General features: G+C 39.0%; 1 protein-coding gene across 3 annotated transcripts in view; it reads right to left on the bottom strand.

Moving 5' to 3' along the window:
* Positions 1-19,468, bottom strand: part of TNPO3 (transportin 3) — a 73,812-nt gene that overhangs the window by 14,517 nt on the left and 39,827 nt on the right. For all 3 annotated transcript variants that reach the window (XM_084786781.1, XM_084786780.1, XM_084786782.1), the window contains 11 exons: positions 17,580-17,726; positions 15,514-15,621; positions 13,922-14,013; positions 11,868-12,007; positions 9,369-9,560; positions 8,844-8,935; positions 7,441-7,517; positions 5,652-5,712; positions 4,236-4,376; positions 2,855-2,971; positions 569-663 (listed from right to left, as the gene is read on the bottom strand). In XM_084786781.1, the coding sequence (XP_084642907.1) occupies positions 569-663; positions 2,855-2,971; positions 4,236-4,376; positions 5,652-5,712; positions 7,441-7,517; positions 8,844-8,935; positions 9,369-9,560; positions 11,868-12,007; positions 13,922-14,013; positions 15,514-15,621; positions 17,580-17,726 (1,262 nt within the window). The remainder of the gene's footprint in view (positions 1-568; positions 664-2,854; positions 2,972-4,235; positions 4,377-5,651; positions 5,713-7,440; positions 7,518-8,843; positions 8,936-9,368; positions 9,561-11,867; positions 12,008-13,921; positions 14,014-15,513; positions 15,622-17,579; positions 17,727-19,468) is intronic.

Genomic DNA, 19,468 nt, shown 5'->3' with positions numbered 1-19,468 from the left:
GATCAGGCTGAAGGCAAGCCTATGAAGCATTTTCTTAATTAGTAATTGATATAGGAGGGCCCAGCCTATTGAGGGTGGGGCCACCCCTTGCCTAATAGTTCTGGGTTCTGTAAGAAAGCAGGCTGAGCAAGCCAGTAAGCATTCCTCTTCATCAGTTCCTGCCACCAGGTTCCTGCCCTCACTGCCTTTGATGATGAACTGTTATATGGAACTGTGAGTAAAATAAACTTCTTCCCCCCCAAGTTGCTTTTGGTTATAGTGTTTCCATCACAGCAATAGTAAGTCTAAGACAATGGATAAGCACTTTTCCCTTCCCACTTGATGGAGGTATTGAGCCCAGGGTCTCCAATGAGACACACTTCTAACCTATCCTGTGCATATTCCCTGTCCTCCACCTCCATACTCTCAAGTCAGATCAGTTCACAAAGAGGTCATGAATCATTAAGCTACGTTTCCCAATGACCTCACTTTATAGGGAAAAAATAATAAAATGCAGGATGGCAACATGAAGTAGTGACAAGGGATGAGCAATTAACATTAAAAAATCTTGTTTTTCAGAAGGACTTACCGGGTCGCTAACCGGAATAGGTCATCTACAGTGTCAGGGTGATTTTGGAGACCATTCTGCTGCTCTAGGAGCTGAAATGTGGGAATGCATAGCGCCTAGAACGAAACAGCAAATTAAAAACAAATGCTTATACATAAATGCCACAATACTCAGACTTGCCAACCGCCATAGCAAATATAAATCGTGGGAGAAGCACACAGGAAATGGCAAGATTGTGATGAGTACATTAGGAAAAGAGAACTCTTGCCCAGTTCAAAAAACAAGTTTATAAGTTAAAAAAAAAGAAAGAAAGAAAGAAAGAAAAGAAAAAGAAAAAGAAAAGGACCAAAAAAGGTTCACATATCAGGAACAGAGGAAGAACACTTGCTATGCAAGCACAAGGAACTGAGCTTGGGTCTCCATTACCTGCATAAAAGACCAAGTATGGCTGTACATGCCCGTAACCTCAGCACTGGGGGACACAGACAGGCAGATCCTAAGAGCTTACTAGCCAGCCAGCCTTGTAAAAAAGTGAGCTTTTGGTCAGTGAGACCCTGTCTGAAGGCTATTGGCAGAAAGCAGGAGAAACATACAACTGATGTTCTACTCTGTTCTCCAAATGCATACACATACCCCTACACCTTGATGTGCATACCACACACAGAACACACTTCAGAAAGAGATGAAAGTCCAGATTTCAGTTGATGATAGTGAACAGACCAACTCACTGATTGACAATTGTGCCTTGTCTTCCCTTTAAAAAATCTGTTTATTTTAGAAGATGATGTCACAGAGCTCCTGACAGTGTATCTAGGTTGGTCTCAAAAATCATAGTAATCATCTCAATTCGGCTTCCTGAATAATTAGATTATAGTCAGGAGCCATTTGAATATTTCATGGAATTTTAAAAACCTGTTTGTATGTATACAAATGTACAGGTCAGATGACAACCCTAGGTGTGGATCCTCAACTTTCACTTTGTTTGAGATGAGGTCTCTTACTTTCTTTCTTTCTAATTAATTAATTTATTCAGATTACAACTCAATTTTCTCCTATCACTTGTATCTTTCCTTTCTTCCCTCCCTCCCACCCCCACCCCATTGCCCTCCCCTAGGTCCATGATCGAGGGGGATCTTCTCCCCCCTTTATGGTCATAGGCTATCAAGTCTCATCTTGGGAGCCTGCCTATTCTTTCTTTGAGTGCCACCAGGGCTCCCCACCAAGGGGAGGCCATCAAATATGGGGCACCAGAGTTCATGTCAGAGTTAGTCCCTCCTCTTCCCATAACTGTGGAGAATGTCCTGTCTGTTGGCTAGATCAGAGTAGATGTTTAGTACCAATATTGTCCTTGGTTAGTGCAATAGTTTGAGCAGACACCCTTGGGGAAATGGGGCCACTTTTTAATGCTGCATGGGCCATCCTGGTCAGAGCTTCAATTCCCATGAGACCAATGAGATCATAGATGCTTGCACTACTGCATCTGGTAGGAATTACAGATGTATGCTACTGCTTTTCTTACTAGGGCTCTTGAGAATTTGAATTCAAGTCCCTATGTTTTTGAGAAAGGAACTTTTACCCAGTGAGCCATCTCTTTAGCTCTTTATTTTTTAACAAAATATTTTGTTATATAGCTTAGACTGGCTTTCAACTTATAAAGTGTCTGCAGTCATGAGGCCCCATAATTGGCACAGAATTAGAAAAAAAAAAAATAAGGATTTGTGTGTACTGCCTACATGTTATGTATATACACCATCTGAATTCCTGGTGTCTTTGGAGGTCAGATCTATGGAAGGCTGTAAGCCACCATGTGGGTGCTGGCATTGGAACTCCTGTCCTCTGCAACAACAGCAAGTGCTCTTACCCACTGAGCCATCTCTTCAGCCCCAGCATTAGTAATGACACTTTATATATGTACTAGATGTGGTCTAGTCATCAAACCTGATATCTGAGTTTAATCTTCTGGACTCATATGCTGGAAGGAAAGAAACACCTCCCATAAGTTGTCCTCTGACCTCCACACTTTGTAGTGGTATGTGTGCCCCACACCCCAACAAATGTAGTAAGAAGTTAAAAAGCCAGGCATATCTCTGTGAATTTGAGGCCAACCTGGTCTACATAGTGAGTTCTAGGGCACATAGTGAGACCCTGTCTAAAACTAATAAATAGAAAAAAGAAAAACAATTACCAAGTGTCTATCTCCCTGATATTAGAAGATCAACATGCTGTGGCTGTGACAGAAATAAAGAAGACACAGCAAAGGTTTTCTGGCCCTTAAGGCCTGGCATAGTCTCTCCAAGAAACACATACCTGGAGCATGTCTAATAACCCCTGCCGACAGCCTTCTTCCATGCCATACTCATCCACAAGGATACTGCCAAGGTACAGGAAACAGGAATGCTGATGCACATGGTACACATTTACCATCTGCAAGAAGAAATTACCCAGTCAACTCTACTCCTCAGCTTTCAGAAAGTATCTGAAGTATCAAGAATCTATTTCCAAAAAGAAAGCAGATGAGGCTTTTCTCTTAAAGACAGAGTACATTTTGTTGGGAATACACTGTGAAGCATAAGGATCTATTTCTTAATTTTCAAGTTTTCTTTTTAAAGACTTCCTTTTTTCATGCCTTTGACTGACTTTCTTCCTAAGCCAATGTTGAAAGAATTGTCAAATACTTCAAACTACAAGCAATTTAGGACATTGGGTAGTATTCCCAAAATAGTCTTACTGTCTAAGATTAAGGGACTGTGCCACCATACCCAGCCCGCTTTTCTTTTTTTCTCCCATTAAGGGACACACAGTAGAAGTGTAGGTCTCACTGGTTTAATCAATTTTCTAATTCTAATTTGACAGTGTACCACAAAAATGCCCATCCACTCTCCCAGAGTTTAAACGTGCTATACTTAAACTGGCAGGTTAACAACACAGACCTTGTAATGATCTATGGTCTAAATTTTACTTCAGCAAATCATACCATCACAATTACTTGCCAATCCTCATGATTAAAGAATCAAATAGGACTGGGAGATGACTCATGGATAAGGCATAAGTCTTAGGACCAGAGTTCAGATTCCCCAAAACTCATGGCCATGTTGGGCAGGTGAGGTGGCCACCTGCAATTCTAACACTGGGGAGCAAGAGCAGGACACCCTTGGAGCAAGCTACTAGCTACAATAATCAGAATCTCCAGGCTTGGGGAGAGACCCTATTTCAACAATAAAAGTAGAGCTCAATTGAAGAAGACACTCACTGTTAACTTTGGACAACACTCCTCCTACATACAAGCATGTATAACACACACTTAGAGGAAGAGAAGACACATTTATTTTTGACAAATAAAACAGACTTGTGTGAACAGCAAAATATGGCTAATATAGAATAAAATCTCTCTGGGACAGGAAACAGCAAAGTCTAAGTTATTTCATTTCCCCCAAAGAGATTAATATAAAAGTGTTTATCACTGTCATATAAAGGCTGAGCGTGAGTTGTTCTCTCTACATGATTTTAGCTAGTGTATTCGGACTACGGCTATTTAAGCTGTTTCTCTATAGAGAACTTATCTACTTCATATACTCATTTACTTAAAATGTATTTTCCTTTCTAGTCAATCAAAAGTCCTTTCATCAGCAAAGTTTTTGGTCTGAAAGTATAGTTCTATACACATAGTCTCCTCTCATGGAAACCTTACCTGTGTGACTAGTGGCTGCAGCAAGGCTGCAGATCCTTTGCCTACACAACGAACAGCAAAACGCAGGCATCTGCAACAACGCTCTACAATCCGATTGTCAGCTCGGTGCTTATTTAGAGTCTCAGACAAAACTGGCCATATCTAAGTCAAAAGTATGAGAAAGAAAGCATATCAAGTAATAGCCGAGAAAATAATCCTAAATTGGTAATAATCTAACTTGGTTTAAATTAAATAAATATTATTATTATTATTAGACATAGTCTATATCATAGAGCAGACTGGCCTTCAGCTATATGTGGCCCAGGCTGCCCTCAAACCTGTGATCTTCCTGCATCAGCCTTCCGAGTTACTGGGATTACAGCACATATTCTGACACCTGTCTGATTTGGATTAAATTTTCCTTAAATTAAGGAACTGGCCTGATACAGCCAGTATATATATATATACTCACAGGTTCATGTATTACACATAACTAAAACCCAATTGCTTCTTGAAAGAAACAGTGACTATTTAGGACAAGGCACCAACTCTAACTTTATAAAAACCAGATACACATTTTCCTAAATTTCAGGCTTCCTTAGTGAGGATAAAAATGAATTACAAAGGAAATGTATTTAAAGGTAGTTTCAGGAAAGTCGAAGACAAACAAAAGAACTGGGTAATAAACAACATTATCTGCTACACTGAACAATTAAGGTATCTAGTATTTGTGTAACTTCTAGAGTATGCAATGCACTTCTAAAAACCGTGACTCTGGCTGTAGAGATGGTGCAGTAGTAAAGGCACTTGCCTCCAAAACCTATGACCTGAGTTAAATCCCTGAGACACATAGCACAAGGGGAGAATCAACTCCTACAGGTTACACACAGTTTATAAAGCAAGCAAAAAAGCAATCTAACAAGCAAAATCCATGCCTCTTGGGCTAGAGAGATGGCTCAGTGGTTAAGAGCACTGTCTGCTCTTCCAGCGGTCCTGAGTTCAATACCCAGCAGCCATATGGTGGCTCACTACCATTTATAATGAGCTTTGGTGCCCTCTCCTGGCCTGCAGGTATACATGCAGGCAGAGCCTGTCTATATAATAAACAAATCTATAAAAGACAAACAAAATAAAAACCATGCCTCTTGATCTTCATATTATCTTGAGTAAATAAAGTGTAAGGGAAAACTTACATAGAAGAGAAACTAATGTCATCTGCTTTGACAAAATGATTGTGCTAGGACTGATTAAGCCTCCTAGTAATTAGTTAATCTTTAGCCTTTCAGCACATTTCCCAATCATTTTATCAGGTCTAAACCTAACAATCAAGCCACACCAACAACTTAAATCTCCCTATGAACAAAGAAGATAGTGTCTCTTCATCTGAGTTCCTCAAAGCCTTAAAGGGAAAAGAAAAGAGGACCCACTAGTACTTACTTCCTGGATGACTTTTTGGCACGGATGAGTCTGTCCATTTTCTACAATAGGATTGGTGTGTCTGGGAAAAGACAAAAGCCCCAAACAGTGTGGGAGGGGGGGATTTAATTGAGAACCCTGACCATGTTCTCTGGTCATAAATCAGGTGGTAGGCTCAATTACTTATATCAACATAGTTTTCTTCTAGTCCATTCAAGCAAAAACAAACATAATTTAAGCCATCTCCCACCCCCCCAGATACAAACAATAAACTGCCATGAATTCACTTCCACTAGGACAAACAAATTTCATGCAACTCTGGCTGTATGGGCAGCAGGAAAGGGACTATTATTTTTTCTATTATCCCTCTTTATAAACCTAAATGTATTTTTCCAAATTAATAAAAATGCAAGCTGTTTGGACCTACCCTGTGCATTAAAACAGAAAGCTCAGCCGAGTGTGACTGTGCACACCTTTGATCATAGCACTTGGGAGACAGACACAGGCAGATCTCTAAAACTTTGAGGTCAGCCTGGTCTGCACACCAAGTTCGAGGCTAGCCAAGGCTACATCCTGGATGCTGCCAAAAGAAAAAGAAAAAAGAAAAGAAAGAAAAAAAGATAAGAGTGAGCCAAAAGGCTCTAAGAACTATAGCTTACCAAGAGGTTTGCCATTGTTCTAGTCTGAACCTAGGTTACATACTATGGATCTACAGAGAAAAGCGTGAAATCCAACTTCTCTGTTTAGTGCTAAAGCCCACCAATTTGAAGAAAGCCAGGGGGAAGCTGCATAATTAACTACCAACTTTAAGCTACTCTCTAATTTTTAAGAAGTGTAACAGGAACATCACAGTGTCTTTGTTTATATCACTGTAGATGTTCTTTCATTTATCACAAAATAAAAGCTACTGTTATGCTGGGCAATTGTGGTGCACATCTTTAATCCAAGTCAGAGGCAGGTGGACTTCTTGTGAGCTTGAGGCCAGCCTGGTCTACAGAATTAGTTCCAGAACAGCCAAGGTTACACAAAGAAACCCTGTCTTGAAAAAATACAAACAAGAGTCTCCTAGCTATGGAAAGAAAAGTGTTGTATCAAGTCCCAGAAAGATACTTGCTGGTAATAGCTAATAAGTAAAAACAATGCCCAACACAGGCTTCTATGCAACTACTACTCTGATATTTCAATTGCCTATGAGTCTGACAAATTTATAAACTATGCAATTCAGCAAAGTTTTGGTCACCATTAGTCAAATGTCTTTTTAATCACAGTTCCTCTTCAATGCAAATGATTTACTTCACTCAGCACCAAAGAGGTTTCATTAATTTTTGGACCCTTATAATCAACATTTCCAAGCGTATTGTCTCTGTAACATCATGGAGAAACAGCAATATCACCTTAAAATTTACTAGAAATCCAGTCAATCAATATAGAAGGGAAATGGAACCTAACAATTTGTTTTGAAAAAGCTTCCAGAGGATTCTGGGACACACTAAAGTTTGAGAATCACTGAACTAATGATGTGATGACGATGGTATGGTGTGTTTGTGTGTGTGTGTGTGTGTGTGTGTGTGTGTGTGTGTGTGTGTGTGTGTGTGTGTGCGTGCATGTGAGCCTGGTGTGTATAGCAGGGTGAGGTCAGAAGCATAATTTTACTATGTGGCCCTCCTAACCCTAACCTTCAACTTCTTCCCGCCTCCATCTCCCAAGAACTGGGATTACAGGCCTGTACCATCACTGCTGGCCTATTTTGGTGTTTCATTTGTGCTTTTGTATTAACTCTAAAAAAAGAATCCAGATATTCCCTTCTTACCTAAATATTACTGCCAGGCGATCTAAGAATACAGTGGGATCTGAAGATATGCCATTGCTGGGCTCCTGAGACAACAGCTGAAGAGACAGACATTAACACACACAGACCATTAGCAAATACTGCAACAGACGTCCTTAAATATCACCTTGCCTCAACTGCTCATTTCTTTTAGATAAGGTCTTCCTATGTAGCCCAGGATAGCTAGGCATGTGTCATCATATCCTACTTATATTTAGCTTTGTATAATACATAAATTGTTATGATTATTAGCACTTTAAAACATGTTTTAAGCAAACTCTCATTCTCTTTCCTAAAATTCCTTAAATACTGCTAGCAGCATAGATCATTATAGATGAACTTCAGGAGCATTATGGCAAGTTCTAAAACTTCTACTAGTATGTCTATTGTCACTGAACTACAAGTGCAATTGGAGAAGAGCTGACAGCTTTAAAGTGTTCTTCCAACAAAATATGGTAGACTACATTTTTTTTTTTGAGACAGAGTCTTACTGTATAGCTGAGGCTAGCCCTGAAATCATGATCCTGTTGTCTCACCTTTCCAACACTCTAGGTTTCTAGGAATGGTTTTACTTACTAATGTGCATGGTCTTTTCACACTGGACCTTCTCAATGGTTATCACTAATATAGAGAAGCCACTGATTTTCAAATAATCATGTGCCACATAAACAATGCTTTGGTCAATGAAGTGATTTTATAGGATTGTAATGAATTTGAAAAACAACACTTAAGAGACGTCACAGCTACTCAAATAGCAGCAATGTTTACTTCTCTATTTGTGTAACATCTGGTATGACTGTTACTGATGTGCTTACTATACTATATACTGCTACTTTGGTTTTGTTTGTTTGTTTTAAGATCATGGCACTATTTAGTCCAGGCTGCCTAGAATTCAGCATACAGCCCAGCTGGTCTCAAACTCTTGATCCTATTGAATCAGCCTCTCAAGTGCAGGGGGTAATGTTTGGCCTAACCATTATTTTAAAATGTACACAGGAAAAGGAAATTGCTATGGTAACAGCAACCTTATTATACACCAGTGCTTGTTATGTCTCTTGATTTTCATCAAGAGGTCATGTCAAGTGACTGACATACAGCTTCTGGGCTTGTATAACACAGTTTAATGTTTGAATTCCTATAAAATTGCCTAACAGTGCTTTTTTTCAGACTTCTCTTGCTGAAAATGAACATTCAACTGTCCATTTTTTAGTAAATGGATACTCTAAATTACTAATTTTAATAGATTTCAGTTCATTCTCTTGCCTTTTAAACATATATCACTAACTCCTTAATTAAACCAGAATTGCACCTTTTCTTTCTGAACATCTATATATCTATCTATATCTATATAATATATGTTTCTTTTCTTACTTATTTGGTCTCACCTTTTTCAATGCCATAACCTGAACAGAACACAACTCACTAAGACATTCAGTAATCTTATCCAAAGGTAGTCTTGCTAGGACAAGAGCCGTTCCTGAAAAACAATATGACTCAAATGAAGAACATAATGGCTGAATTGAGGTAATTAAGTTAGTTGATCTATATTACACACATTAACAGAATTCTTTTTAGAAGATTAGCAGTTTTAAGAACTATAACATTTCTTGTACGTATTTAGAATTCAGACTGGTTTTCACCTTGATATAATTCAAAGTTTATTCATTTCAAACATGAGCATGTTTAATCTGAATGTGTTGTCTCTGCACCAAATCTATAACCAGGATATATAAGCACATCATATGCATGCAGTATAATATAGTTTGATAGGCTTAAGTTTTGCTAAGAAAACAATGTATGAACACATAGTAATAAACACTGCCCCCTGAACAGAAAAGCCACCTTTGCCATTACTAAGTACATTATAACTGTTAACTCCAAGTAGTGGTACAGAGGGGACTATTACTCACCTTTTAGCAAACCCACTGCAGCTTCAGGAGACAACATGAAAGAATCAAGGGAGTGTGCAATTTCTAGGAGTCCATTAAAGTGCTGAGCCATATGATCCCGACACACTGAACAAATGTTATAAATGGCTTTGGCTGCAGCAGAAGCCAGAGGCTTTTCACAGAGGCCTTTCATCAAGTAGCCCAATACAGGGTCTAAAAAATAAAGCCAATATACATTATATATCTGAAACGCAAGAAAAATATATGCTTCGTTGCAACAAAGATTTAACACATTTTTCAAAAGAATCTCATAAAATGAAATATATTAAAGCACCCTAAGCATTAGTATAAAACCACAAAATTTATCAGGTGTGGTGACACATGCCTTTAATCCTAGTACTTGGGAGGCAGAGAAGGCTGATCTCTGTGAAGCCAGCCTGGTCTATTTAATGAATTCTAGACCAGCCAGGGCTACATTAGTGAGACCTTGTCTCAAAAGAACCAACAACAGGCTGGAGATGGCTCAGTGGTTAAGAGCACTGGCTGGTCTTCCAGAGGATCCCACTTCAATTCCCAGCACCTACAGGGCAGTTCACTGCTGTCTGTAGGTCCAGTACCAGGAGATCGGACACCCTTGTAGGCAAAATACCAATGTACATGAAATGAAAACCACTGACTATGAGCCCAAAGGATGGCTCAGACGTTAACAGCATGCACTGCTCTTCTGGATGACCTGAATTCAGTTCCAGCACCTACACTGAGTGGCTTACAATTGCCTGTAACCCCAGCTCTAGAGGGACCTGATGTTTCTGGCCTCTGAAGACATCTGCACTCCTATACACTCTATCTACACTGCTACATATAATTTAAAACTACATGCAAATATGTCTTTTTTTTTTTAAAAGACTTCTTTATTTTATGTATGAGTGCTCTGTCTGCATTTACACCTGCATGTCAGAAGAGGACATCAGATACCTGTATTGATGGTTGTGAGCCACCATGTGGGTGCTGGGATTGAACTCAGGACCTCTGGAAGAGCAGACAGTGCTCTTAACCTCTGAGCCATCTCTCCAGTCTGCAAAATGCACCTTTTAACACTTAAAAATATTTTTTATTTATGTGCGCATGCGTACATATGTATATGCGTGTTCACATGTATGTGCAGCCCTACAGTTGACACTGGGTGCCTTGTATCATTCTGCACTTTATTTATTGAGGTAGACACTCTGAACTGAACACAGAGCTTGCTGATTGGTTTACTAGCCAGCCTGCCCCAGAGGCAGACACTGTTTCTGCCTCTCTAATACTGGGACTTCTCTTGGTCACTTCACCTGTCCAGCCCTCAAGTTTGCAGGGCAAGTAAGTGCTTTATCCATAAATCATTTCCCACACCTATCTGTATCACTTCTAAATGAAAAAAATTTACTACTATCCCTCTATTTTACCAAAGGCAACTGCAAAGGTTTACTTTTAGAGTTAATCCTATTCTTCTTTTTACCTTTCTTTATAAGATCATATATTTTTTTTAAAGACAAGAAATATTAAACTGAACCAAACCAACCAACCAAATAAACAAACAAACAAGCCAGGTAGTCGTGGCACATACCTTTAATCCCAGTACTTGGGAGGCAGAGACGGGTGGATCTCTGAGTTTGAGGGCAGCCTGGTCTATAGAGAGAATTGGAGGACAGCCAGGGCTACTCAGAGAAACCCTGTGTCCAAACAAACGAACAAACCAAAAAAATAAACATCTATAATGAGATCTGGTGCCCACTTCTAGCGTGTACATTGTATACATAATAAATAAAAATATTAAAAATAAAAAAAGGTTGAGAGTGATAGAAGTGGGCATACAAAATTCTGAACTCTGGCTCCTAGACATCACACACGTAGAGTGGAATTTTGTAAACATTATGAATGACATGCTCTACTTGCAAAGTGACTTGGTTATACACTGAGTAAACCTATCATACATAGATAGGCTTTGTGCACAAATTGAGAAAAGAAACACTTTTACTTTCTGTGGTGTATTATTTGTAAACATTCACAAATTCAGGAACACAAAATTCTTAGAATAGATCTCTTTTAAATATCAGGAATTTGATTACATATTTTTCTGGACAGAATTTTTTTTTGTTTTTGGATCTCAGTGTCTTTATCTACAAAACGGGGGTGTTGGGATATATGATTCATTCTAACTCCAAATCTTGTTTAATTTTAATTTATATTTATTTTGAATAATTCTTATCTTTTATATAAAACATTTACTTAACAGAGAAAGACCTTCTTTTTCCCTTTAGTGTATTGGTTTTTAGGATAGTCTGATTAGCTCATACATATATTTGTGCCTTAAGAAAAGTAATAAGTAATACAGCCCTACAACTGTTACCAACTAATAAGCAACTTATGATATGTTTATTCTAAGAGAAGAAAACAAAAAACAAACAAACAAACAAACAAAAAACCCAAGACACCAGAACCAGTTCAAGTGGTGGCAGCAAAGGCAGAATTCACACTTACCCAGGAACTGAGGATTTCGGTCAACCACTTCACTCATTTCACCAACCAACTCAATGCTGGTGTACCTCACAGCTGTATGTACAGTCTCTGGCAGACGGACAACTCCCTCTAGTACCTCCACAAGTGTAGGATTGTTCTCTCTGAGGAGAGAAGGCAAGTACTTACAGTTACTGTCTACAGGGGTAATATTCTGGACAAGAAATAGGCTGCAGTGAACTTCATGTTGCCTAAAAGGTTTCTAAGTAAATAAGTAACTATTCAAATTAAAGTGTTGAATGTTTTTCAGACAAGGATTTTGGTTTCTTGTTTTCTTAAGGTGCTAACTGAGGCACATTCCCCATCCCTGAATATTTTCCAAATCTTCAAAAAGGGACAAAAAGATAGAAAATAAAAATATCAATATTCCAGAAGACGTACACTGCTTCTTCTGAATGACGTGACAGTATCTACAGACATGCTATCAAAAAGAGGCATCTGCAATTGAAGAGTCAGCTATTAGCTGAAGGTGAATCGTTTCACTTACTCCCCTCTCTGCAGCACCTAGAACAGTACCTGGCACATAGTGGGCACTTGAGAAATACTGCTTAATGCTTTAATGAATGAATGAATGAACAAACAACTCTTATAAATCACTTCTACTGGATGCTACCTACGATCTCCTAAGCTAGATAGTGGAAACTTTAAAAAGGAAAGTAGAGGGGGACCAGCTCACTAACTGAAGAACCCAAGGAAACAAGCTGGAGGAGCCATTAGGCTGCCACTTCCCCGAAGTGGAATAAGACGAATAATTAAAGTTAACCAAACACTTTCCACAGTTCTCTGACTTTATCACCCCTCATCTTCCTACTAAACTGGGTTAGAAACATAGCATGGAAGATGTTCCTAATTAGAATTTAATTCAGAAATGAAGACACCCAGCACTACAGGATGAGTGCACCTACCAATTACTAGGCTTACTATATCCTTTATACCCTGTTGGCTTGAAGTCAGGAAAAACAAGTACTTATTCTCTCACTAACGCCTTAAACTTCCTGTGGACACTCAGCCAGTTATGGGAGAGCATCTACCTTTCCTTTTTTAAATCAGCATCTACTGGGTATGATAATAATGACTTTGGTAACCCTCAGACCGTCAGAGAAGGCTCCAAAAGACATCAAATAGTTTAAGAGCAAATACTATAGTGTATTAACTAAGAAGCAGAGCTTCTATTAGGACAACAAACAAACAAACAAAAACAACAACAACAACAAAAAGACCCTAATCATCTCTTATTCTTAGGTTGGAGACATGTCTAACTGAGAGTTCACAGATTAGGCCCTTTCCATATTTCCAATTAAGGTCCTAAATAGAGCGAGAGTATAAGTAGCTGATCAAAATCCAACACAGCTTGATAAAGTTAATACATCAGTACACAAGCTCAGGACACAAGCAAACTGCTTAAAACCCTGTCATAAATATAATTTCCATGCAAAGCAATTACAATTTAAATTTAAATAATTAAAATTTTTTCAGTGGCTACAACAAAAGAAACAACTGTCATTCAGATTATCTATTCTTTAAGGTAAAATAGTACCAATGCTCTGAAACCCATAGATTACTTAAAACAGAGAAAGAGAACAATGTAATTAGACATCTAAGGATAACTTACCCAAGGTCACAAAAACAGGAAATCCACATTAATGCCTAGCCTATTGTTTTTAAGCAAATACCAACAAATTCATTGATCATACCCACTGTCACAAAGGAGTCACTGAAGAAAAAAAAAAACAAAAAACAAAAAACCAAAACCAAAACCAAAACAGAACAAACAAACAAACAAAAAACCCTCAGTATCCTATTTCTAGCATCAACAGTAAAAAAAAGTTTAACTCTAAGAAATAATTAAAATACAGCATCAGCAATGCAGGCGATTCTGCACCAGGCTAAAGTTGGAAGGCTAGACAGCAGCATAGAAGTTTTAAGACTTTCCAATAATATACCATAGAGGAACATGGAGTAAATCTCCTTTCTCTTGATACTTAAGATTCCCAACCAAAGACTTATTAGACACTCACGGATCAACACTCTTTGCTATAGCAGCCATGATAAAGAGAACCGCTTCTGTCACCTCCCAGGGTGGGTTGCCTTCTTTCAGAGTAGAGTATAACTAGAGAAGAAGAGGTGGATTATGGATCCATTAAAGAAAAATAGAATTCCAAACAAAAAACAAAAAATGTTAGCTCAAAGAAATCTAGATTTTTGTTTCTAAGCCCAGTTATTGCTCAGAGCTGGCCGAGAACAGCACTTTCATGTTTCATATCCTCACTAACTATAAGTAACTGATTTTAGCACCTAAAATAAACATATTTAGAAACCCAAGAGTTTAACAAGATTATCATGTGTCCCCAGACAATGAATATTATGGAAAACCTGAAACATTAATGAGTGCCTTCTGGTCTTAACAGCAGATCTGCGTGTGCATCTGCTCTATACTTTCATTACTGTCTGCATCAACAGTCAGTCAAATTAAAGTGCTGAAGGCACCTGCTCTATACAACATATGCAATCACAATTCTTTTAAAAGCAAATCTCTACAGTCAAAAAAAGGAGACACGCTACAAAGAAAACAAAATAAAAAACCTCTCTTGTATGACACCACAGAACTTTTAATGTAGTATACAGATTTTTATATCATTTCCCAATTTCAAGTAATGATTTAGTTAGCTTGCTTTCTTTCATTTTTGTGAAAGAAATCTGGATCTGGAGCTCTACAGAATACATCTTGGCAACACTGACAGTTTATATAAATTTGTAAACTTAAGTCAAAGACACAAAGTCAGTGGGAAAGGAGTTGAAATCTGAGTATATATCATCTGCCCACTGAACTGCATTCTAAGAATCTCCAATTCTGCATAGTAGATTCAAAAGTTATGCTTTGTAATGAAAAGTTGTATTTCATGAACATTTCCTAGATTATGTCATACACAAGTTTTATATACAGATTGGTGTCAAACCTTAGTCTTCCCAATTTTTTTCTCACAGTTAGTTTGGTGTGGCTACGACACAGCATCCACACTGTCCCATCAGAGCTCACTAAGTGTGACCCAGCAGTACAAGTACCTGAAGCTATTCTAACAGTAAGTGATGTGGAATGACAATGGCTGCAGCCTCACAAGGTAAAGCGTCACTTACTGATCGCCTGGAGACCACAGGGACTATAACTCTTTTTCTCTAGTGTTTCCTCCTCTGGGATGAAGCTGCACAAGAATCTAACTCAACTGTGGACCAAGGAAATACCATATAACTAAAGAGTTGTCAGGATTAAAGCAGGAAAACCTGACCATTTTTCCCAGTGGGGTCTAAATCCCCCCACTGGGAAAGTTTCCTGGAGACTTCCATATTGGTCAGCTGCACACATGGAACAGCCCTCATCAGTAAGAGTAACAAAGTAAACCATAACTGAATTTATCTATCCACTGCAATTGGCTTATCAGACCCTAACGATTGCTACTATATGCCAGGCAGTGTGCTAGGCACCTACATATCTACTATCTCATTTGGCCACCAATCTTAGTAAAAAAAAAAAGATGGAACATTTACAAAAGATATAGAAGAAAGATAAACACAATGAATGTGATCACTAAGATTGGCCCAGGAATGAACTTACCTGAGCAAAACACTCCATAGATCCAATCAAGAAAATCAAGTCCTTCACCAGGTCTGATACTCTCATTCGAAACTCCCCAAAGTCATCAGTCTCTTCAGGAACTCCCTCCTGAAATTCAAAAGCATGTAACACTTGTTTAAAACTCAACGAACCTGTCAATGTCCTTTATAAAATCCATAGAGAAGAAAAAGCCATCCAGTAGCCAAATGCCAACGAAACAAGTACAAAACCTTAAGGCTATGTTACCATGATAGAAGGTCTCCCCAAGTGCTAGGATGTTTAGTCATCAGTCTATATACTCCACTCTCCTATGAAAAATTCTTCAGTTTATGTGTGTGACTATGTGTGTTTAGTTTGCATTTTCATTTACACATCTTGTTTGTTTTTAAGAAAATCACAGAGGAGAGAAGTGACTGGAAAGAAGCCGAAATAGTTACAGCCGATCTAGAGAAGGTCAGCTCCCTAATACTGTACAAGTCTGAGGCTTTCTTCTTCAAAATCTTAAAACAAAAACCAAACATCACAACAACTTCACAAAGAAAATTTCAGATCCTTCCTATCCCAATGCCCTTCTCTAATCAAGAGTTACCAGTTAATTTTGAGATGGTTAAAGGCACATGTGAAAATCTTGGGCTATAAATACCTAGAAATATCCCTTTAGTACCACTGAGGACTGCTCCCCTAGCTCAGCCTCCTTGTTTTACGATGAAGAAACTAAGATGGAAAAATACTGAGGAAATGATGGCTTTCCAGATGAAATAGTGAATAAAATACAAAGGTACTATCAACTTTCAGGGTAAAAAAAATACTTGTGAGGGAAATGGTGCCACAGAACTGACAAACAACAGAGGATTCACTTACGTAAGCCCTGAACTAGAGCAGCTTATGTGGGAGATCCAAGCAAAACATGGCTATGACTAGGGATCCTCAGCTTAGAAAAATTAACAGATTAGCAAGTCAGATTTAATTTCACAAGCAACTAAGTTTACTCTAGGACCTAGACCAAAGCCACCCAGCAATCAAGCAGAAAGGTAAAATAACGGAGGCCGAAGAGTTTTCCAATGAACTCTTTCACGTGTCTAGTATGTTTTCTTCTAAGCAAATGTCTACATATTGTCTTTTAAATTACCAAATGCTTATAAGGAATATAAAGAAAATGTACACACATGTGAAGGAAAATGAAAATTCTCAACACTCTTACACAATTTTTCCACTTTTTTCTATTAGTTTTTACCTAACCACACACCCTATGTTATTAAAAGCAGTATGAACCAAATGTGGTGGTGCAGACCTGTGATCCCAGCCATCAGGAGGCTGAGGTAGAATTGAGAGCTCAAAACTGGTCTTAGCTACATATCAAAACACAGTCTCAAAACAAAACAAAACAAACAACAAAAGAAAACCCCAGGGATAAGGCCGGGTGTGGCGGCCCACGCCTTTAATCGCAGCACTCAGCCGGCAGACCTCTTGAGCTGGAAGCCAGTCTAACCTAAATAGAAATTCTAGGCCAGCCAGCCCTGCACAGTGGACCCTGTCCCAAAGCACAACAAAACTGAAAACCAAGCAGCCCACCAAGGGTGTGGACTGAAGCTCAGCATGAGCACTGGCTGGGCATGATCAAGGCCCCGACACTACAAGACAACAAAAAGGCTCAAGCAAACAGTACAGCACTCAGCACTCTGATCTGTACTGCTCATCATACCTATTACTACCACAGAAGTTACCACTTTTGATTGTTGATGTTAATTTGTTCAAGTTGCTGAACACAGTTAATCATTTTACACACACACACACACACACACACACACACACACACACACACACACACTGCTTTGTACAAAACAATAGCTTTTCTTCTATAACATCATTTACAACAAATTCCTAGGTAAACAATTACTGGCTCAGGAGGAACAATTTGCCTACATAGGTCTAATTTTATTAGTAGTGACTTCCTTGCTGTAAACTGAAGTAAAAAGGATTGAAGATCGTTAGATCTAGTACCTACTTTTTTCAGTTTTTCAAGTTTGACTGAAAGGTGGAGAGTGGATGTAGAAAAGGGTACTTACGTGGTCTGGTTCCAGTTGGCAGTGTCGAGCCAAGGCATGAAGCAGCCTCTGAATGTATGCTTTGAAGATGCTGTGAATAACCTCATCGTTGGTTTTGTATAAATGTTCTCCTAGTCGATACCAAAAGTTAAAGGAAATTTCTACTACCTGTTAGGTAAGACAGGGAATGGTTTATTTGTACAGGAAGAGAACGGAGGAAAAACAGCTTCATTACTACTTACCATACAGGGAAGGAGACACACTTTCCACAATGTATACGTAGTAAGTTAGGAAGCACCTTTTCAACAGAAGTACAGATTTGTTATGCTACCTCCTAAATATCTTCCCAACGCAGGTCTCAACATCCACTTAGATGACCAGCTTTACATTCTCTATTTATATGTGGGGAAACTTTTCCCAAAGCATATTAGCATCTATAGAAAACAAAGACATCCAAGTCTTCTAAGGCACAGTTTTCCCCAAATTCTGGAACATTCAATAATGCTCACATCAGAAGATTTCCTCCCAGGTGAGACAACTGTAATTCCTTTACCATAAGTCATTTTAAGCATTCCTCCCTTCTCTGATACAAGGTCTCATGCCGTCAAGGCTAGCCTCAACCTCACTGAAGTGGCAAAGGATGACTCTAAACTCCCTATTCTCCTGCCTTTACCTCTCAAATGCTGGGAATGTAGCCACCATGTCCAGCCCTCATTTGGCTGTTTTCATGAACATGAATGATGGCAGTAACAGACTGGAATTTCAGTCACAACTAGCTTTCAGACAGTGCTACTTCCCTGCACAGGACTATACTGTTCTGGATTTTACTCCTTAGGAGATTCTGTAGATAAGTAAACTGCACCTGTTTATACTGAGGACCACGGGAATAAGAAAAAGCAAGCACAAAAGAGGGGCCTGCTATTGCTCCTTTACATTAAGGATCCAAAGGAAAGCTGTTTAAAACAATGTCAAACCCAGGAACACTTCTTTACTTTTTTTCCTTTATTTTGTCTTTTGGATTTTTTTGTTTGGTTGGCTTTGCTTTAAGACAGGGTTTCTCTGTGAAGCTCTGGCTGGCCTGGAACTCAAGAGATCCACCTGCTTCCGCCTCCTGGAGGCTGAGACTCAAGGCATGGGCCAAAACACCCTGGCTTTTTTTTTTTTTTAAAGTAAACAGAATTTAAAGGTTTATTTTAACTATGTAGGAGGTGGGGAAAAATAAATGCATATGAGTACATATGCCCAAAGATGTCAGAGGTGTTAGTTACTGGTGGTTGTAAGTCACCAGACATGGATGCTGGAAACTGAACTCAGGTCCTTTGAAGAGCAGTATGTGTTCTTAATTACTGAGACATCTCTCCAGCCCATTTATTTATTTATTTATTTATTTTTGGGTTTTCCAGACAGGATTTCTCTGTATAGCCTTGGCTATCTTAAGACTCCCTTTGTAGACCAGGCTGGCCTCGAACTCACAGAACACCATCTGCCTCTGCCTCCCAAGTGCTGGGATTACAGGTGTGCGCCACATGCCCGGCTCCTTATTACTTCTTAAGTGATAAGTAGGCGGTATAAGTTCTCAAATAAATGAAGAACTTTCTAAAAATCTAGGAAGAAATTTAAGTTTCTTACTTATCTTTATGTGTGTGGATGTTTGCCTACACGTGCGTCTGTGCACCATGTGAGTGCAATGCCCATCGAGGCCAGGAAAGGGTGTTGGATCCCTAGAGACTGGAGCTATAGCTCTAGTAACGTGGGTCCTAGGGAAGAACAGCCAGTTCTTTTAACCACTGAGCCATCTCTCCAGGCCCTAAAATCTAAGACATTTTTAAGTAGGCATAGTAGCAGATGCCTATTATCTCAGATCCTGGGGATGGAGACAGGACCCCTATCAGGCCAGTCTGCGAGCCAGG

Source organism: Acomys minous, assembly GCF_964271855.1.
Source record: "Acomys minous genome assembly, chromosome: 6".
NCBI lineage: Eukaryota > Metazoa > Chordata > Mammalia > Rodentia > Muridae > Acomys > Acomys minous.
The sequence above is the reverse complement of the archived record's forward strand: the minus strand, read 5'-3'. Positions and strand labels throughout refer to the sequence as shown.